The sequence below is a fragment of the Gouania willdenowi genome, chromosome 9, assembly GCF_900634775.1.
Source record: "Gouania willdenowi chromosome 9, fGouWil2.1, whole genome shotgun sequence".
NCBI classification, from domain to species: domain Eukaryota; kingdom Metazoa; phylum Chordata; class Actinopteri; order Blenniiformes; family Gobiesocidae; genus Gouania; species Gouania willdenowi.
The window spans coordinates 3,641,278-3,662,379 of record NC_041052.1 but is presented as its reverse complement, the minus strand read 5'-3'; the positions used below and the strand labels follow the sequence as shown (position 1 = coordinate 3,662,379).

General features: G+C 35.0%; 1 protein-coding gene across 2 annotated transcripts; it reads left to right on the top strand.

Annotated features, from left to right (window-relative positions):
• The first annotated feature begins 1,732 nt into the window (after window positions 1–1,732).
• Window positions 1,733–21,102, top strand: ercc6l2 (excision repair cross-complementation group 6-like 2). 2 transcript variants are annotated; one of them, XM_028458671.1, is made up of 20 exons: window positions 1,733–2,000; window positions 2,892–3,196; window positions 3,274–3,390; window positions 4,621–4,814; window positions 4,917–5,010; window positions 5,160–5,227; window positions 6,308–6,515; window positions 7,384–7,524; window positions 8,464–8,580; window positions 8,661–8,780; window positions 8,879–8,950; window positions 9,695–9,840; window positions 9,997–10,092; window positions 10,631–10,730; window positions 10,816–10,962; window positions 11,941–12,024; window positions 13,152–13,950; window positions 14,651–14,805; window positions 15,840–15,997; window positions 20,024–21,102. In XM_028458671.1, the coding sequence occupies exons 1-20, from the start codon at window positions 1,991–1,993 to the stop codon at window positions 20,931–20,933; spliced, it is 4,041 nt and encodes a 1,346-aa protein (XP_028314472.1). In that variant the 5' UTR covers window positions 1,733–1,990; the 3' UTR covers window positions 20,934–21,102. The 2 variants fall into 2 exon arrangements, with proteins under 2 accessions (XP_028314472.1, XP_028314473.1); XM_028458672.1 differs by lacking the exons at window positions 1,733–2,000; window positions 2,892–3,196; window positions 3,274–3,390; window positions 4,621–4,814 and having other exon boundaries at window positions 4,941–5,005.

The following is a 21,102-nucleotide window of genomic DNA, read 5'->3' as shown; positions in this document are numbered from 1 at the left end:
AACACACGGAATGCACCAATGCAGCAATTTTTAAATTTGCGCTATAGTAGCCTATATACTCTAGTCATCCTAAAGATGTAAATCCTTGTTTTGATTAGAAATAAAATAGATTAAAAGTGACCAAAAAGGGTGGAAAAATTGCTGAAATGAGATTTTAGAAAACCACAAGAATTTAAAAGTTGCAAATAGAATGGCCAAAATGGACAGGAAAAAGTCAAAAGTGTTCAAAATGTCAATATTGGAACAATTAGTTTAAACTGGCAAATACTGGGCATGACAAATTGTGACAATAATGGGTCAACATATGTGACATTAGATGGACACGTGGTGGAAAGGGTTTTAAAGTGCTGAAAATGTCTTGGAAGTGGAAAAAATGTGTGGAAAAGGCATTGAAATGTGATGAAGTGACAAAAAAAAGGGAGTAATGTCGCAAAGATCCATTAAAAGGAGCAAAAATGTAGCAAAAAAAGTGATGGAACATAAGTTAAAATATGGCAAGTTTGGTGTAGTTGCAGAAAATGGTAAAAATGGGCTCAAATTGTTAAAAAAATATTCATAGTTTCTTGAAGTGACTGTGTGCATGTGAGAAAAAAAAGCCAGTGTGTGGGAGATGCACTACTGTATGTGAAGTGTTTGACATAAAGTGTAAGTGTTGGCGGCTTTAAGACTAGAGAACATCTGCAGCAGCTGTCCTGTAAATTCCTGGTGTTGAAAAGACGAGAACAAAAACACTGTGCAGCACCACCACAGTTGGTTCTGCTTCATCTGGAGCTCCGTCAGCAGCGTTTATGAAAAGAAAAGTCAAACAGTCAAATGAAGAACTGATGCAGTTTGTTTATGAGACATAAACAAACCCTGAAGTGACTTTCTTATTCGATAATGGATCAAAACTCAGAAAGTGTACAGTCACAACAAGTCTATACGATGGAAGATTCAGTGTGGGAGCAGATTTGAATTTCTTTTTCAGTGTTGTCTGACTTCACATTAATGTTTTCAGGGCTCCTTGAATGTACAGAAGACAGAGGAATAGTTGAATATAAGTTAGTGATCTGAACAACGTCATTATATTTTTTTATTTATTTAGGCTGTACACCTAAAATCTCAATAATATTTAATTTTTTTAAATAGGTTTTTTCAATGTTATTTCAATTTTATGTCAAATTAACCTGAATTAATACGTACAATATGTTATTTAATAGCAACTCTGATGCAAAATATAAACAGTAAATGTAGAAAAAAATCCATTAAGAATAGATTCCATTTGTACATATGCATACATTGTATAATGAGTTGTATACATACAGTAATTTACACATCATTTTATACATTATTATCCCTTTAAATGCTACACAATTATTTTTTGTGTTAATGACGTGTTGAAAGGAAGAGAGGAAGACACATCAAATTATATATTATTATCTATTTATTTTTTCATTTATTTATTTATTTATTTTATTTTGCTATTGTATTACTTTATGGGGTGAAATACAACAAGGAACAGCAAAAACAGAAAACAGGAGACAGAGTAAGAAGCACTTTCAACACATCTTGTTGCCTCTAATTTAAATATCTCTTTGATAATTAAAAGTTATATTATATTTATAATGTAAAATATGATGTCGACTGTATTCAAATGTATTTATCAAAACTTTTTATTTAATTTTAAATTTTTTCAAGAGCTGTGAAATGACGCCAAAGTGCGAATCAGCGCATGAAGATAGATAAACAATCATGGCTGCAGCCGTGTGTAGCATTAGCTCCAGCTGCTTCTGTTTCTGAGCTTTTTCACCCAGAAAGAGCGATAGATAAACTATTTCCTGCTGTGAGGGACTCGGTTTGAATTGCAGTATTATGGTTTACACGGTTGTCTTTTCACATTGGTTCATTTTAACTGTTGTCCTTGTTCAGAAGGACTTAAATGCAAGCTAGCGTACTTTAGCTAGCTAAACAGCTGACCTGAGTTCACAAGGAGATATCTCACTGTTTAGTGATGGAAAAAGGTCAGTGTGGCCTTTTATTTATTTATTTATTTATTTATTTATTTATTTTTGTGAACTATTATGTTTAAACAGAAAATGAACAGCGAGCCTTTCTTTTTTTAATATAGTGGTTAAAATGACACAGCTTAGTTTAAACAGAAGTGAATGTTGAAAAAAGTTACTGACACAGGATACATAAGGTGATCAGTTTTTTTAAAATTAAAGAAATTAAATAATTGTACACGTTTGCTAGTCAGTGTGTCTATTTAATCTTTGCATATAATTTATTATTCATTGTATGACTGTATAATATCAGAGCTGATCAAAAGTTTTTATTAGATAAATTCATTTTAGTTATTTCAAAATCATTTTCTGGAATCAAACAATTACTTAATAAAGGAGACAGATTTAAATCTGTAATATGTGTACCTTTGTATTTACATGTGCATATGGGTGTATGTGTATATGTTTTAAGTTTGTATTTATATATATATATATATATATATGTATTTTTTTTTTTTTTTGTTCAATGTTTTCATTTGTCTTTTGATATTGATGTTTGTGTACTTTGTTTATATATTATTTTTCCTCATATATGAAAGTTTAAATTGTGCATCTTGTCTCATGATTTGCATATTGTCTCTTATTTGGTCGCCCTTATTCTAAATTGTTTGTTTATTGAAAGGGGCGGAGCTCTTATACTTCATTCCCTCCTTGAACCTTTAACGTTGTTTTTTATTTAATGTGTGCTAAATAAATCATTGAAAAATCTTTTTTTTTTTATCTTTAATGACCACCAAACATTGAGTTAAGATTAATTTATATATTTATTGGCTAAAGCTCTCAAATTAATACATTTATTTGGCATAAAATCAATGAAGAATATGAAATACTGTCATTAATTTCTCACAGGAACATGGAGTGAAGCTACTGACCACAATAATGCAAAGGAACCAGAAGAGGAAGCCATGTCTGTCAGTAAACCTCAGAAACCAGTCCCAACTCAAGAGAAGCCGCTGTTTCCCAACAGTGTTACAGACCCCACCCTGTCAGTGCCCTTAGAGCTTAGTAAAGCTGATGAGGACAGAGTTCCTTACACCATCAACAGATATCTGAGAGATTACCAGAGGGAAGGAATCACCTTCATCTACAATAACTACGCCCGTTCCAGAGGCTGCATTCTGGGAGATGATATGGGACTGGGAAAAACCGTGCAGGTACTTTGGAAATGTTCATTCCTGTTTTGAAGTAACTGTTCATGTACCTTTATACCATCTCTTACGTTGTGTCTCAGGTCATTGGTTTTCTTGCTGCTGTGTTGCACAAAGTGGGAACGTGGGAGGACATTGAGAACAAAAGGCCTCAGTTTCTGCAGAGCCAGATGTCCTCGAGGCAAATCAAACCCAGCAAGGTGAGTCTGGACAAGATGCTCCATGCGTTTAAATCATGCCCTGTATCAGGGAAAATACTGTGTAATGTTTTTATTTAAACACACTGAGGCCTTCATTTATCAACGTTGATGAAAACAGGTGTACATTTGGTCGTAATCCCAGCGTACAAATGATTGGGTTTTGATAAATGCGGCAGCTGAATTCGATTGTCATTAACTTAAGTTATGACCTCCTTGTTCGGAGGCCCCGCCCACTGAGGTCAAACTAGAAAATAAACTTTTCCAGGATGAAAATCAGCATCTTCACATCAGAGGTGGAGCAAAACAAAGATGTGCTTTTTGAACGTGTGAAAACTGGAAGTGTGGAACTGTGGAATAGAATCAGCTACCGAGCAGGTGACGTCTGCCCCCCTGTGTGCGCTGAGAAGAACTTTACAACAGAGATCCGAGACACAGAGGCAATAAATATCACATTAAAAGAAATTAACAATCAAAACCTATTAAAAAAAAGCCTTAAAAATTACAACATGTTCTCTATTGTCTGTGTTTATTATGCCTTCAATTCTGCCAATAATTCATCACATTACTGATTACTGCAACGCATTAATAAAGTTTAAGGTACAGTTTACATTTTAAAAGCATGAATGAGGTCCTGTTTCCTCCGTACAGCCACCACAGGCTGCGCTGACACATTAACAGGCTTCATTTACCAGTGCGATGTTGTGGAAAAACTGATCAGGCTAAAAATAATGTCACACACTTTCTCTGGCGTAAACAGCAGCGTTCCCATGGTCCAGAAGCAGCGGGATTTTATGGTATTCCGCGAAATAAAAATCAAATAAGTGAAATTCTATTAATTTAGTTTCATTTGTTTTAAAAATACATTTTGATTGGTCCTTAATATGTGTCTGATTATGCTTAAATGTCAGCTGAGGTTTTTTTAATACTTTATTTTCAGTCTCAGTCAGATTTTGTTGTGCTACACCACAAACCCACACTCTCAGGTTATCGTACACGAGCTCAGACCTGACGTGAGATCTGATCGTAACGTACGCTCACGTCACCATTGATAAATAACGAAGCTGAATATGGTCATACGCACAAATATGAATGTGCAAACTGTTAATAAATGAGGGCCATGGTCTTTATCTGGTTAAAAGTTATCGTCTCAAGCAGCTTTGATAAAATAGAATTCCATTCCCTTACATGTTGGAAATCATTTTCTGGTTATGCGATTTCTTTAAAAAACAGGTATTTCTTATTGTGGCTCCGCTATCTGTGCTCTATAACTGGAAAGATGAGCTGGATACATGGGGCCACTTCCACTGTGTCGTGGTCCACGGGTTGAAAAAAGAAGAAGAGCTGGCTCGCATGAACAAAGGACGAACTGAGATCGCTCTGACCACCTATGAAACACTACGTCTCTGTCTAGATCAGTTCAATAAGTAAGCACGTGATGAATTTAATCACACATTCTTTTATGTCAATGGATTTCTGATTTTTATTTTCCTTGTTTGTTACTTTAACTCTCAAACCTACGTGTGTAGGATTGACTGGGATGCTGTGATTGTGGATGAAGCTCATAAGATTAAGAATCCAGGCTCTCAGATCACTCAAGCCATGAAAGAACTCACATGTAAGGTCAGAGAATTTCATGTTTATGTTGTTTCCTCTGAATTTACTGATGGCAGGTCTTAATAGTTTACCATTTTCCACAAATAAAACTAGAAAAATCACAATATTTGTAAAGGTGTGTCTTTGACCCACATGTCGCTGTGTGTATCCATCAGGTCAGAATTGGACTCACTGGGACCATCCTACAAAACAACCTAGAAGAGCTGTGGTGTGTCATGGACTGGTAAATATACACAGTTTAGGCAGAAACAAAGTATAAAGTTTAAAAACGAATGTAAATTCACTAGCAAGACATGAGTAACTGGCAGCTCGGGGCCACATGTGGCCCTTAGTCTAGTATTGTGCAGCCTCTAAATTAAACGCACAAAGTGATTTAGAAAAACATATAAAATTACAGAAAAATACACTGGAGAGCAAAAATACTCAGGCGGTTGGAAAAATACACAAAATGAAAACAAAAATACACGCAATGACATAAAAATGTACAACACGACAACAAAAATGCACAGAATAATTAAAAAAATAACAAAAATACAGGCAATAGCAAAACATTGTATGAAACAAACACAAAAATCCACAGAATGACAAAAAATACATGCAATGATAGAAAAACGACAACAAAAATACACAAAATAATCAAAATAAACAATGACAGAAAGATTAAAAAATTTACAAAAACGACAACAAAAATGCACAGAATATTTAAAAAATAACAAAAAATACAGGCAATAGCAGAAAATTGTATGAAACATACACAAAAATACACAGAATTATAAAAAAATAAAAATACATACATGCAAAGACTGAAAAACGACAACAAAAATGCATAAGATGATAAAAAAAAGCAATGACAATAAATTACTGATACATGCAATGACAGAAAAATATACAAAATGACAACAAAAATACACGAAATACTCTAAAAGATAAACAAAATAACAAAAATACATGTGATAGAAAATTGTATGAAACGACAACAAAAATACACAAGATTAAAAAATTTACAAAAACAACAACAAATATGTACAGAATGACAAAAAATACACACAATGACAGAACATTTTACAAAACGACAACAGAAGTACGCAGAATGACAAAAATAAACAAAATCACAAAAAATACATGACGGAAAAATACTCAAAATGACTCTTAAAAACACAAAAATGTTGGAAATGGTTTAAAATATAACACACAAAACAACAACTAAATACACTTTGTTCTTTGCTGTATTAAAGCTCAGATTGTTGATTATTCTAAAATGCTAACATGAATGTTTATAATGTTTATAATATCTGTGCTCCAGGGCCGTAGCAGGTTGCCTGGGCAGCTTAGGGCAGTTTAAGACCAGGTTCTCTGATCCTATCGAACAAGGACAGAAACACAGTGCTACCAAACGGACCCTGGCCACGGGGAGGAAGACTGTCAGAGCCCTGGTGAGGAAGATCTCTCCATGGTTCCTCAGACGGACTAAGAGTATCATCAAAGATCAGCTACCAAAGAAGGACGACCGTGTGAGTTTACCTACATGTACATGTGCCACCGCACTGAATTTATCTATTTAATTCATTTTTAGACTGTATGCTAGTTGCACAAATTAAAGTAGTGAAAACTATCTTTAAACCAAGTAGATTTTAAACATTATTTCTACAGCGTTAATTATCAGTATGAAGCTGCTCAAATAATGTTCAAATTTATGTTTCTTTTTTGTGTGTGTGGGTGTCTGGTATGAATGTGTGTATTTATGCGTAGATGGATATGTATGTTTGGTTGTATATATATATATATATATATATATATATATATACATATTTCTGTATATGTGGAATTATATTTACAGTCAGTGTTCAATTTTGTGAATCTCTATTGATCATGTATGTATTGGTGTGTGTAATTATTATTGTCTGTATGTAGATTTATGTGAAATACGTTGACGTTTTCATAAATACAAAGTCATAAATACATTTTATCTATCTATAAGTATTAGACATAAACATCTAGTAAGATTATAAGCAAGATTATTATTGTTATTTATTAAAAAGAAGTGGTGAGAAGCTAACAAATTATATTTTTTGCTCTTTTGTGATAATGTATTCAATGTCATAATGAATTTTTATGTTTTATTTTCCCTTTTATGATTTTGTTTTTTGAAATAATCACTTTATACGGTCAATCAATCGATATTGTTACATTTGGAGTAAATTATTTGTTTGCTTCTAATCCCCTATGATAAATAATATATATATATATATATATATATATATATATTTTTTTTTTTTTTTTTTTTGTCAGTTGTATGAAATGATGTACTTTTACAAAGGTATATGAAGAGGGTTGTGTTGTGTATTTGAGGATGATGATGTGTGTGTGGTTGGTCTCCAGGTGGTGTATTGCTCTCTGACAGACTTCCAGCAGAGCGTTTATCAGACGGTGCTGGAAACAGACGACGTTCTGCTGCTTCTGAAGGCGTCGGAAAAATGTGACTGTCAGAGCGGACGCGCTCGCAGAAGCTGCTGCTATAAAGTGACTTCCTGTTTCCTCTCAGCGAGCACTTCTACAGCCTTGGACCAAAGCAAATTACATCATTTCTCCCAGAAATAGTTGCAATTACAAATATTTTTGTTATACTTGAAATAAAATGATTTATCCACGGTTTTAAAAGGGTGCCAACATTGTTGTCAGGTCCATTTTTTTTTTTTTTTGTATAAAATTATGTAAATTTTTGTCCTTTTTTGTTGCTTTTTTGTGTTTTTTGAATGCACATTAACGAAACAATATGTGTATACCAAAAACATTTAAAATTGCAACAATTTCTGGGAGAAATGTTGTATTTTCTGGAAAAATTCCAGGGGTGCCAATTAGGGTTGGGGTCAGTTATATAGTAATCATGTAATTGTTAAGTAATTACAATTAGGACATAATATAATTGTAATTATAGCTGGAAAAATTTGTAATAATGATTGAATCCAGATAATTGACTTTGTAATTGTAATTGGCATGAAAATTATATAAAAACTGTGATTTATAATTGAATTAAATGCAAAACTGTGAAACCATGTTACAGTTCTATTACTTAAACATGAATATGTACTTAATAATTATTAAAATATGTTTAATATCAAGTTTACATGTCAGTGCTCTTAAAGATCAATATAGCGTTTAAATAAATAAATAAATCTTGGGTTATACTGACAGAAACTACACTAAAAATATTATTACCAATATTTTCATTGATTAGGAAGCCTACTCAGGTAACCAAATTTGATGATAGATAATATTTTACAGCTGATTTAACACAAATAAAACTGACCTGTTGTCATTAGAGATGCTAACAGAACGCTAACACAAGAGTCAACATAATCGTAATTGAGTTGTAATTGAACATGGATAATTGAAGACGTAATTGTAATTTAAAAATGTAATTGACCCCATCCCTGACAGTGGATCTGTGTTTTGTTCCAGATGAACTCAGAAGGTGTTGAAGTGAAGCATCTTTACTTTAGTTATCTGGCCATCCTGAGGAAGGTTGCTAACCACGTAGCACTGCTTCAGTCGACTGCTGGGACCAGCAAGAAACAAGTACAGTAACATCCTCTCATTCTTCACCTGGTTTAGTCACGCTATATTTTATTTGACTAAAGATTTTGTGTTTTTTCCAGGAAAAGTACGTGAGAGCCGTTTGTGAGAAAGTGTTTGAGAAGTTTCCAGCGTTTGTGGAGAGATGTAAGAACGAAGCTTTCGAGGCGCTCTCAGACCCCATGTACAGCGGCAAAATGAAGGTACGGCAAAGAAGCAGTGCACAGCTTTGAGTTATTTATTTAAACGTTACTTCAGCATGGACTAATGACTAATCATTCCACCTGCTCTATTATTGTAGGTGTTACAGAAGCTGCTGAAACATTACCTTAAAAAGAGAGACAAAGTGCTTATTTTTTCTCTGTCAACCAAGGTGAGAGTTCTTTTATTTAGTTATTATATTATATTATATTATATTATATTATATTATATTATATTATATTATATTATATCAGGGCTTCTCAACTTTGGCGTCACGAGACACTGGGTCGCCAGATGCCTTCAAGAAACAGAATATTTTCTGAACAATTTGAGCCCATTTTTGCTGATTTTTACCATTTTTCTGCAACTACACCAAAATATTTTTGCTTATTTTCATATAATTTTTGCTACATTACTCCCATTTTTGCCACTTCTCCATCAAATATCAATGCTTTTTCTGCACATTTTTTTCCCCCACTTTCAAGACATTTTAGTTACTTATAAACACTTTCCATAACTTTCCACAACTAATCTTGCATATGTTGACCCATTATGGTCACTTCTAACCTCTTTTCACCATATTTCATGCTTATTTTTGCCAGTTTAAACTAATTGTTGAACTCTTTTTTTGTCCTTTTTTGTCCACTCTACAAGTTTTAACCAATTTCTGTGGTTTTAAAATCCTATTTCACCACCGTTTCCACCATTTCTGGTCACTTTTAACCTATTTTATTTCTGATTAAAACAAGAATTTGCTTTGTTAAGATGACTATATACTATGGTGCAAATAATAATAAACTTCCTGGATAACAGTGGATATTATTCAGATAATTAAATATATCATATTCTGTTACAATCTTTCATACCAACGTTTTAACTTAGAGTAAAATAATTTAAAATCCAATCCACCTGTCAGCTGTTGGACGTGCTGCAGAGCTTCTGCATGGCTGAGGGACTGGACTTCAGTCGATTGGACGGTTCCACCAACTCCAAACAGAGACTCCAGATCGTCAAAGACTTCAACAGCTCTGCTCACGTCAACCTCTGCCTCGTCTCTACCATGTCAGTGCTACCTCATTTATTATAAATCTTTGCAAATCATTGTAATTGAACTCATTTTGACAGTATACACATATTTAATACATGCCACCATGCGCTGAATTGTGACACTGCAGTTGTTTAATAGTTTGTTTTTAACTCTGCGTGTCTCTTCATTAGGGCCGGGGGTCTCGGTCTTAACTTCGTTGGTGCAAATATCGTTGTGTTGTTCGACCCAACCTGGAATCCAGCCAATGACCTCCAGGCTATTGACAGGTCAGTTTAGAGCAGACATGGGCAACTGGCTGCCTGGGGGCCACATGTGGCCCCTGGCTCTGATTTTCAGCGAACACCCACAACAACAAAAACAAAGGAAATGAGAGGAAAATAAACTAAATGACTTCAAAAACACGTAAACGACAGTAAGAACACACAAGACGACAACAGAAAGCACAAACTGAGAGAAAAATGACCCAAAATGACCATAAAAAATGAAACAAAACAAAAAATAACTGAACATGAAATGACAACACACACTTGTTTTTCTTCCCTGTATTAATTCGCAGATTGGTCATTATTTTAAATGTGGACATGAATGTTGATATTGTGGCCCTCTGGTCAGAAAATCACTTTCTTTGTGGCCCCGCTGTGATAAAAGTTGCCCACCTCTGGTTTAGACACTTAACTTTGTCTTTTGATTTCTATTGAACATTGCACTGTACATTTTCTCAATAAATCTGATACAGTTTGTTTAAGCTGCATTTGTTAAACTCTATGTGTGTGTGTATGTGTTTGTGTGTGTGTCCCTCCTCAGGGCGTATCGTATCGGTCAGTGTAGAGATGTGACCGTCCTCAGGCTGATCTCATTGGGCACCGTGGAGGAGATCATCTACCTCAGACAAATTTACAAACAAGTAAAAAGCAGCACAACCCTCTCTGACCATGTGACTTTTATTTGACACATTGGAAATATATCCTGTGTTGTTTCCTCTGTTGCAGCAATTGCAGAGCTCAGTTGTTGGCAATGAGAGCGCACGGCGCTATTTTGAAGCCGTGCAGGGTGTGCAGAAAGGAGAACTGTTTGGTATCAAGAATCTGTTCAGGCTGCAGACCCAGGGGACGTGTCTTACCCGCACCATTTTAGAGGTTAGATAGTCCTGCTGTGTCCGCTGCTGTTTGATTCATTATTTACTCGCCGGCCCGGGATCACATGTGGTCGGTTTTACACAAAATAAGAGAAGAATACACAAAAGGACAAAAATGACTCCAAAAATCCAACACACCACCAAAATTCACACAAATAATAATAATACATACATTTTATATAGCGCTTTTTTGGACTCTCAAAGTTGCTTTACAGAATTAAGGGAATATTCTTTCACTCCAAAGATGCACAGAAAGACAGAAAAATACACAAAATGATTACAAATGCACAAAATGCGAGAAAAAAATCTATGAAATGACAACAAAAACACACAAAATGCAAGAAAAATATAAATAAAATCACACAAAATGAGAGAAAAATAAACAAAAGGACAAAAAATTACTGCAAGAATTCAAATGACAACAACAATTCCCAAAAACGACTCGGAAAAACTCACAAAATGAGAGAAAAATACAAAATGACAACAAAAACTAAGAGAGAAAGACAAAAATGCACACAAATGACTTGTACACAAAAGGACCAAAAATTACTCAGAAAATCCAAAATGACAACAAAAAAAACACAAAAAAGTCACAAAACGCGAGAAAAATACAAATGACAACAGAGACTCACACACAAACTCTTTGTTGGTCCCTGTGTTAATGCTCACGTTGGTCATTATTATAATGCTTACATGAATGTTGATCATGTGACTCTCAGGTCAGATAAAATCACATATTTTGTGTCCTACGCTGTGACAAATGTTTTCCATCTCTGTTCTGCAATATTATTACTGATTTTTATATAAATAGTTGTTTTCTGATTGGTTGCTTCTCTATAAATACTTCTGAAACTTGTGGATGTGGAACCATTTATGTTTTTATAATTATTTACAATAATTGTACAACAATAACTAAGCTCATATAATGTAGGTGAGCGTCTGACAAGGATGTTTTTTTTATTTTATTTTCTCCTGTCAGAGAGAAGGACATGTTGAGGCCGGAGTGGTGACCACGTCTACTCACGGCGGTGAAGACGTGGAGCGAGAAGAGAAGAGAGAGAGTGTGAGTAGATCGCCTGTCCTCAGAGAACGTTACATGTTACATTGGGCCGTTCTTCTTTCCCATGAGAACCAGAGCTAATCTCATACAGGAACCTTCCCTGGTTGTTTTGAAATCAGCCCACGTCGTTTTTTAGATTGTAAGTTCCTGTTTTCATAGTGGGACGCTCCTAAATGTTTTCACTCTAAGCTTTTCTAGAAATACAACAATATTGAGTTATTTTTCCTGTATCTGATTAAACTTCTGTGTGAGGATTTTCACTCACTGGGAAACATTTCTCCATAACTCTCTCATTGTTTGTTACTCTTATATTTATGAATCAAGAAGTCCATGTTTTTCTTCACAACTGCAGTATTTTCTATAATAATGAAAGCCTGCGTCATGTTGTTCCCAGAAATACAACGTCAAAGAGCTTTAATATGCTTTATTCCTCAACTAAACTTCATTGAAAAATGATCAAAATTAAGCTTAATTATTAGGTTTTTTATTGAAAAAGTAATCAATAAAATAAAAATTATTAAAATGTAATTTTAATTTAATTATTTTTGTTAATTTTTCTTTAATTAAAAGTGTCAAAAAAAAATCACAATTATTTACTTTTTAAAGAAAATAAGAATTTATTCTTTTTTTTAAAAAATGAAATTAAAAAACTAAATGTGTTAAATTAAATTTAATTTTAAAAAATGAAATAGAGTCCCTCAGACTCAAACATTACACAAGCATTAAACATTCACTGCCTGAATCAGATTTTACTAGTGCTCCGTTTTGTTTATATTCTGTAAATGATTTTTTTTCTTTTTTTTTTGCTAAACAAGAAAACTGAGTCAAAGCTGAAAGAAAGTTATTAAAATTATCTTTGAATTTAAATATTTCTGTGTAAAAATTACAGAGGAGATCAAAACAGACGTTATTGATTCTACAGTATGTTTTTATCTTGTAAAAAAAATGATCTCCAGCAGCTTTAAAGAAAAACACTTATAAAATCTAAACCAATCATAAAACAGAATTTAAGCCTCATTTCTAATATGCAGTGGATTAACATTCATAATATGGTGGATCATTTCTTCACAAAACACAACATTCTGCTCGATATTTGTTGCTAATGCAAATTTTTCCTATTTTTTTTTAAGAACTCCAAAGTTTCATCTCATTGTCGACCAAATAAAGATCAAACCAGCAGGAACATGGATGGATCATCATCTGATGTCCCTGGAGCTGTGCTGGACTTCAGCAGTGGGAGTGAGGATGAGGAGCAGCAGATGATGAAGAAAAAAGCCTCTAACCAACATGAGGGAAACACCTGCACGAGTCCAGGTAGAATAAATCTGCTGCAGTACGGATTCAACAAAGTGCTCCAAAACGTCAGAGGAGGAACACAGCTGAGCAGCTCAGAGGATGAAGGAAGTGTGTGTGATGAAGCTGCAGATGATCAGAAGATGGAAGTCAGGGAATCTGGAGGAAAAGCCTGCGACCAAAAACACGAGGGGAAGGAAAGCACTTCTGATGGAAGAAGTAAACATGGCTTAAAACGACACAGTAATGAACAACGAGTAGATAAAGAGAGACGTGGAACTTCATCACCAGAGTTAAAGAAAGCCCGTACGCGTAAGGATAAAGTTCCTAATCTGCACAGATTTGAGATGTGCTCGGATGAATCAGAGGATTTTGACCTTGAGGAAAAGACTTCCTCCAAAAAAGAAGATTCACTTCAAGGAGGACGAGGAAAGAAAAAGCAAAGTACAAGTAAAAAGGTCCAAACCAGAGCCAAATACACTGAGAAGATAGAAATGTTCACGTCTTCTGAAGATGAAGACGCGTCTGCAAAGAAGAAAAGAGTGAAAATGCACAAAACTGTTTCTTATTCTGATCTGAAAGAGCAAACATCTCCAAATCTGAAAGAGAAGAACAGGAACATCGACAGCGTGCTCGGTGAGATTATGAATAAAATAACAGACATGGGCAACTGGCCCTGGGGGTCACAAGCTGACCTCACAATGATTTTGTGCAGACTTCCAAAGTAAATGTAGAAAATGACTCCATAAAACACACAAAATTACAGAAAAATACACAAACCTTTTCACACAAATAGACAAATTGAACAGAATATACAAAAAATGCACAAAAATGACACATTAAACAACACAAAAATACACAAAGTGATGACAAAAACACAAAATGACAACAAAAATAACAGAAAAATATACACACCATTCCACAAAAATAGACATATTGATCAAAATTGACAAAAAATACACAAACACAAAAATAAAAATGCACAAAGTGACGACAAAAACACAGTGACAACAAAAATAACATAAAAACAAACAAACCATTCCACAAAAAAAAGACCGAATGTACAAAAAAGGCACTCATAACACACTAAACACAAAAATACACAGTGATGAAAAAACAGACAAAATGAGCAGAATATACAAAAAAAAATGCACAAAAATGACTCATAACACACTAAACAACACAAAAAAAACAGCATAAATACACAAAATTATTATTTTATTGCTCAGATTTGGTCATTATCCTACATGCTGACATGGCATTTCAGGCCCCCGCTGTGATAGAAGTTGCCCATCTCTGATGAATAACAGATGATAATGTTGTTTTGTGTTTAAAGGAGACGTACAGGAAGTGGCGTACACCCACTCCAATCAGAAGGTGGTGGGAGGGAGCAGAGCAGAGGAGCTCATCAGTCGAGCCGCCATACGAGACGTGTTTGAACGTAAACTCTACTCTCAGCTCCCGGCCAATCACCTGCTAGATACGCAGGAGGTACGTTAAGGAAAGGTCGTTGACTTTATGTTAGGATGTAAAACAATGTCACAGTTGTAAAAAAGAACTGAGTTCTTATTCCAGTGGTTCCCAAACTTTTTCTACAGTACCCCCCCATTGAAGAATAAAAAACTCCCCATTGCAACATTGGAAAAAAATGAAAATAAGAGAGAGAAAAAAGGGGTAAAAATTGTGACCTTTTAAAAAAATAAATAAATGTTGGACTATTCTTCTTAAAACATTATAAAAAATAACGTCACATTTGCAATCACATACTTTAGAACAGTGTTAAAGCTCTTTATTAAGAAAGAAAAAACATTTTCTATTTTTCATGCTCAAGGTTCAGCCAAAACATTCTAGCACCCCATCGCCCCCCCCACCCCATCCTAATCTATTTTTACCTGGTTAAATAAAGGTTAAATAACAGTTTATTAAAGGTTAAATAAAAATGAAACAATGCAGCTACAGAAAACCCTTTGAGCATATATTTGATGTTGATGTCAAGCATTATGTTATGTATTAAAGCATATGTAGTCAATTTAGGATTATTAATGCATGAGTACACTTTACTAGTGAAGCACAGTCCTTTAAAAGTAGACATTTTTGTGTTAATAGACTAGTTTTATTAGACTTAGACTATCTTACTAGTAAAAACTCAAAGCTTTACTGGTACTCTTAAAACTAAAACACTAGTAAAGCCAAAAGACTCACAAGTAGTACTAGTAGACCTAAGGCAAATGAAGTAGGAGGGACTCTAACCAAATCCAGCTCCTTGATTGGTTGGAATATTTTCCAAAGGCAATGACAAGCCTGAATTCCTGCTCATTTTTTCACTAAAATGTGGTAATTCTAAAAAAGAAATGTGTTTATTTACACCTGTTGTCATGGCTACACATCTGAACTGTTTGTGACACCACATTAAGGAGCAAAATGTTTCTTATTAGAAGCTCAACATGATTTCCCACACTGTGATATGTGAACTGTGATGTCTGCGCTGCTTCAGTATGTATGTGTTGTGTGTTTGATCATATCAGAGTCTGTCAGAGAGCCCCCCCCACTCTCAGCCTCCTCCCACTGCCTCAACGCCACGGAAAGTCACCGTAGATCATCCTGTCACCTTCACCAGCAAGAGCGTGCACCACAACACACACACAACCATCATCATCGGAGAGACTCCCAGAGCCATGTGCAGGTACTGTACCATGACATCGTCATGGTTTTACCTGGGGAAACATGTACATTCATGGATAGAAACGTGTCATAATGGACAAAATAATGAGGAAATAATTAGAGCTGAGAGAAACTAAAAGAAGAAGTTTGTGTGCATGTCGTTAGTGAAATACCACCTCTGAGCTTTTCTCTCCATCTATTACCCAATAACACTGCAAAAAGTGAAAATTTAATAAGACAAAATATCTCAAACTAAGGCAATATATGCTTAAAAAAAATCACTTAAACTAAATAATCAGCTAACAGAACAGGAATATTTGGGCTTATCACGATGTTTAAAACATGTAAAAAGATCTTGAAGTGATTAAATTACTCAATACATAAAAACTAACTGGTAAAAAGAAATATCTTATCAGGCAAGAAATACAGTGGCTGGGAGGTGTCAAACCATTCACAAATACAAAAACATGAATGCAAACACCACAAGACGAATGCTAACGGAAAACACGAATTCTAATGGGAAAAACACTTTAGCTAGCGAAAAAACACGAATGCTAATGGAAAAACACCTTTGATAACAGAAAAACACGAATGCTAATGGCAAAACACCTTTGATAACAGAAAAACACGAATGCTAATGTAAAAAACACGAATGCTAACGGGAAAACATCTTTGATAACAGAAAAACACGAATTCTAATAGAAAAAAACACCTTTGCTAACGGAAAAACACGAATACTAATAGAAAAAACACCTTTGATAACAGAAAAACACGAATGCTAATGGAAAAACATCTTTGATAACAGAAAAACACGAATGCTAATGGCAAAACACAAATGCTAATGGAAAAACACCTTTGATTAAAGATTAAATTGGGGCTTTCGCCTTTATTTGGCCATGTAATGTTAGTACATTAATGGTATTTGTCCTCTGCATTTAACCCATCCCTGAGGAGCAGTGGGCAGCCATTTTGCGGCGCCTGGGGAGCAGTTCAGGGTTAAGGGACTTGCTCAACATCCCACAGTAATGGCACAGGTGAGGCTTGAACAAGCAAACCCTCCAATTACAAGTGTCCTTAACCACTAGGCCACCACTCCCCTATAGCTAACTGAAAAACACGAATGCTAATGGTAAAACATGAATGCTAATGGTAAAACACCTTTGCTAACGGAAAAACACGAATGCTAACGGAAAAAAACCAAACTGAACGGAATCATCACTACATCGGATGTTGGTTGAAAGACTTCAACTGTTAGCCGTTATGGTTAGCTGTGTTCTGACAGACGATTATCTCCACACTCACACAGCTCAACAAAAAGTTCTGAAACGTAATTAAAATGTTGTTTTCTGTTTTAAAACTTTTGCTATTATAAATATATCTTTGAATAAGTCTCACCTTGAGATAGAATATTAACTGATATTGTGTAATCTTGTATTTAACTTTTAGATTCACTTGAGAATTACACCATGTGGCTAATCTTAGCTATTAATGTATAATCTGAACTGAAGTCAGTGTTGTGTTGTGTTGTGGCTTTTGCATTTGTGTTTTTGTATTTGCAAATCGTCTCACACCTACTGGCCACCTTAAAGAAATAAAAATAACATTACCTTAATTTAGAGAGTAACTAAACCTGACAGGCGTCGAGGCTGGAAATGCAAAAATAAGCCTTGATTGTGGGCGTGGCTCCTGGAACACTTACTGTAAGACACGCCCACTCTATACTATAAAAACTTCAAAGTGCAATTAATGCTATGTATAATTCTACAATTCTCTCAATGCAGCCTACTCACCATAGATTGTAGAGACCATAGGTGCTCGTTTTTATAAGAGGGGCGGAGCTTACAGTGACAAAAGAAGGCACCAAAATGTCACAAACCAACATTTAAGGCCAATAGAGGGCAGTCACTCTAACATTTTTTTACCATAAATACAACAAAATTGACTAAAATGTCAAGAGTTGGACAATAACTCTACTTTATACCAAATACATTTGTTTTCAGCAGAAAAAAAATGTGGTTTTGGGGTTTAGTTACACTTTTATTTTATTTAGATTTCCCTTTTTTTTTAGTGTCCTGTACACACACAGATGTTATTGTGGCTCCCGTTTCCTCCTCCAGTAGCATTCAAAGTGAACATTCACATTACCTCAATTAACCTTCTAGCTTTAACTACTGAAATAAACCTACGCTTTGTTTGTTTTACTGGATTTACTTGTATTTTTTCATTGTTTTTCCATGGGAAGCCGCAAATGTTAGTAAAACTGTGCTGCTGGTGGTACACCAGGGATTTAGTCAGTATTTCTGTCCCTAATTCTGGTTAAACGAAGGTTTTAATGACTGCCCCAGAGCTCAGGGAAAAACACATCCAGCATCTACAGTCTGGTATGAGAGTCAAGTATTCATTTTAGGATTAGACCTCACTGAATGTGATTAGTGCCAGGCGCTGTGGCTTTTTAAAGAGCCTGTTTTACGTGCACCTTAAAGTTCAGGGCCAAACTCAGCCCCCTGTACACACTGTGCATACAGTGTGTCAGACAGATCATACCCAAAAGGTGAACAGAAATACACAAATTTACTACAGAAACGCACAAGATGACTACAGATTTACACAAAAATAACTGCAAAAGAAACATAACAAGAACAGAAATGGTACCAAAACACAAAATGACTGCAAAAACACACAAAAATGCATGACAATACAAAAAAAAATCTATAATTACATTCAATTGCAGAAAAGGACAACACAAATGCACAAAAGAACAATAGATCTACACAAATTTACTCCAGAAACACATAAGATGACAACAAATATACAAAAGAAGAGTACAACAAAACAAAAAACCTCCAAAACAACAGCATAAATACACGGCAACTAAAATACACAAAAGTACTGCAAAAACACAAACAAATGCATACAATTACTCAAAAAAACTTCGCAACTACAAAAAAATGCACAAAAAGACAACAAAAATAAACATATTTATTCTAGAAACACATAAGACGACTACAAATACACTAAAAAATGAGAGCAAAAATTACTCTAAAACACAAAATTACAACAAAAATTCACAGAGTAACAAAAAATACTCCAAAAACACAAAAAATACATGCATTTACGAAATATACTGAAAAATAAATAAAACAAAAACTCATATTACCTCAAAAACACAGAATCACAACGAGAATACACAGAATAACAAAAGCATACAACATGACAGATTAATTAATTAATTATTCAAAAAAACATGCATAATTACATAAAATTGCACAAAAAGACAACACAGATAAGAAAATGTACTCCAAAAACACATGAAGACAATAAATATACTCAAAAATAAAAAATGACTCTAATACACAGAATAAATATATATAAAGCGACAACACAATTACACAAAATTACTTCCAAAACACAACAAATGCATAAAATTACTCAAAAAACATATACAGTTACAAAAATTGCACAAGACTCCACATATACGACTACAAATATACACAAAAGTAACAGAAGAAGGAACAAAACGAGAACAAAAATGATTCCAAAACACAGAATAACAAAATATATACAAGAATACGCAAAATGACTCCAAAAACACAGAAAACCACCAAAAGATGCAAATTATGACTCCAAAAAGACACAAAACAGACACAAAAACAGGCAAAATGAAAGAAAAATATAGAATATAGAAACCATACCAAACCCTTTATTGTTCCCCGTATTAGTCTTTTAGATGCTCATTATTCTGAATGCTGAGATGAGAATATTTGTGTGTTAACTGTGTATTTGTGTGTTAACTGTGTATTTGTTTGTTAACTGTGTATTTGTGTGTATTTGTGTGTTGACTGTGTGTATTTGTGTGTAAACTGTGTGTATTTGTGTTAATTGTGTGTATTTGTGTGTTAATAGTGTGTATTTGTGTGTAAACTGTGTGTATTTGTGTGTAAACTGTGTGTATTTGTGTGTTAATTGTGTGTATTTGTGTGTGAACTGTGTGTATTTGTGTGTTAATTGTGTGTATTTGTGTGTGTTAACTGTGTGTATTTGTGTGTAGGCAGCAGCTTGGAGAAATGGCACACATGTTTGAGAGTTCATCAGTGAAGGACTTTGCACTTCAGATTGTGAAGGGAACGTCCAATCAGAGGCTGAGCTGGCTCCAGCAGTATTACAGCTCATTGAAGCAGCCTGAGCTAGCTAGCGTTGTCGCTAACAGCTTCCCGCAGCCTGGCTCTGCTCAGGCCACACCCACTTTAACTCCTGGAGAATCATCCTCAGAACCAAAAAAAAAGGATTCTCCTCCAAAGAAGAAGACGGTGGGGAAAGGGAAGATGAGCTCTAGAAATGAACAAAGAAAAGTCAGAGAACCTGGTGAAGAAGAAGAAAAGATGCAACAAGAAGTTCTCGATGATCCTCCAGACCTCGAGTCTGAGAAAGAGACCTCGTGCACGGAGAGAGCTCGTGTTTCTGTTGAAAACTACAGAGCGAGTGGTGGTCTCGCCGTGATGGGCGGAGCCAGCAGCCGTGCACACACAGATACTCATTCTTCTCGGCCCCTGAGTCATGGCGGCTCCACCACGGGGTCCGAACCTACGGGTCAGGGTCTCAGAGGAAGTCCTCCTGCTAAGTCATCCTTTCTCACAGATGTACTGGGAGAGGTCTCAGTCCTCGACGATCTGTTCAAACCTAAACCTAAAAGTACCGCGTTAGACTCAACAAATTCTACCTCAACATCCAGAATAGCCTTGGATCCCAACCCCAGCTCCAGCTCACAGACCGCCCAAAACCAGCAGAGCCGAGGGCGATGCAAAGACTTCTGGGACATCGTGAACGAGGGGAACGAGGAGATCATCAACAGGTTAACGGATCCACAGGAAGTTCAGCGAGTATTTGGAAGCAGAAGATCCATCACAGAAGAATCAACCAGCCTCTGGAAAACCAACGACAAGTTTATCTGGAAGAAATAACAACAAACACTGCTTTTAATACTTTTTTTTTTTTTTTTTTAAGCTAGTACATCTAATTTTTATGTTTTCTGTATGTACTTTTATATGAAGAAGAACAAAGAGATGTTCCATGTTATTATCGACTGTAACTCATTAAAACAAGGTTTTATTAAACACTTTAAATCTGAAA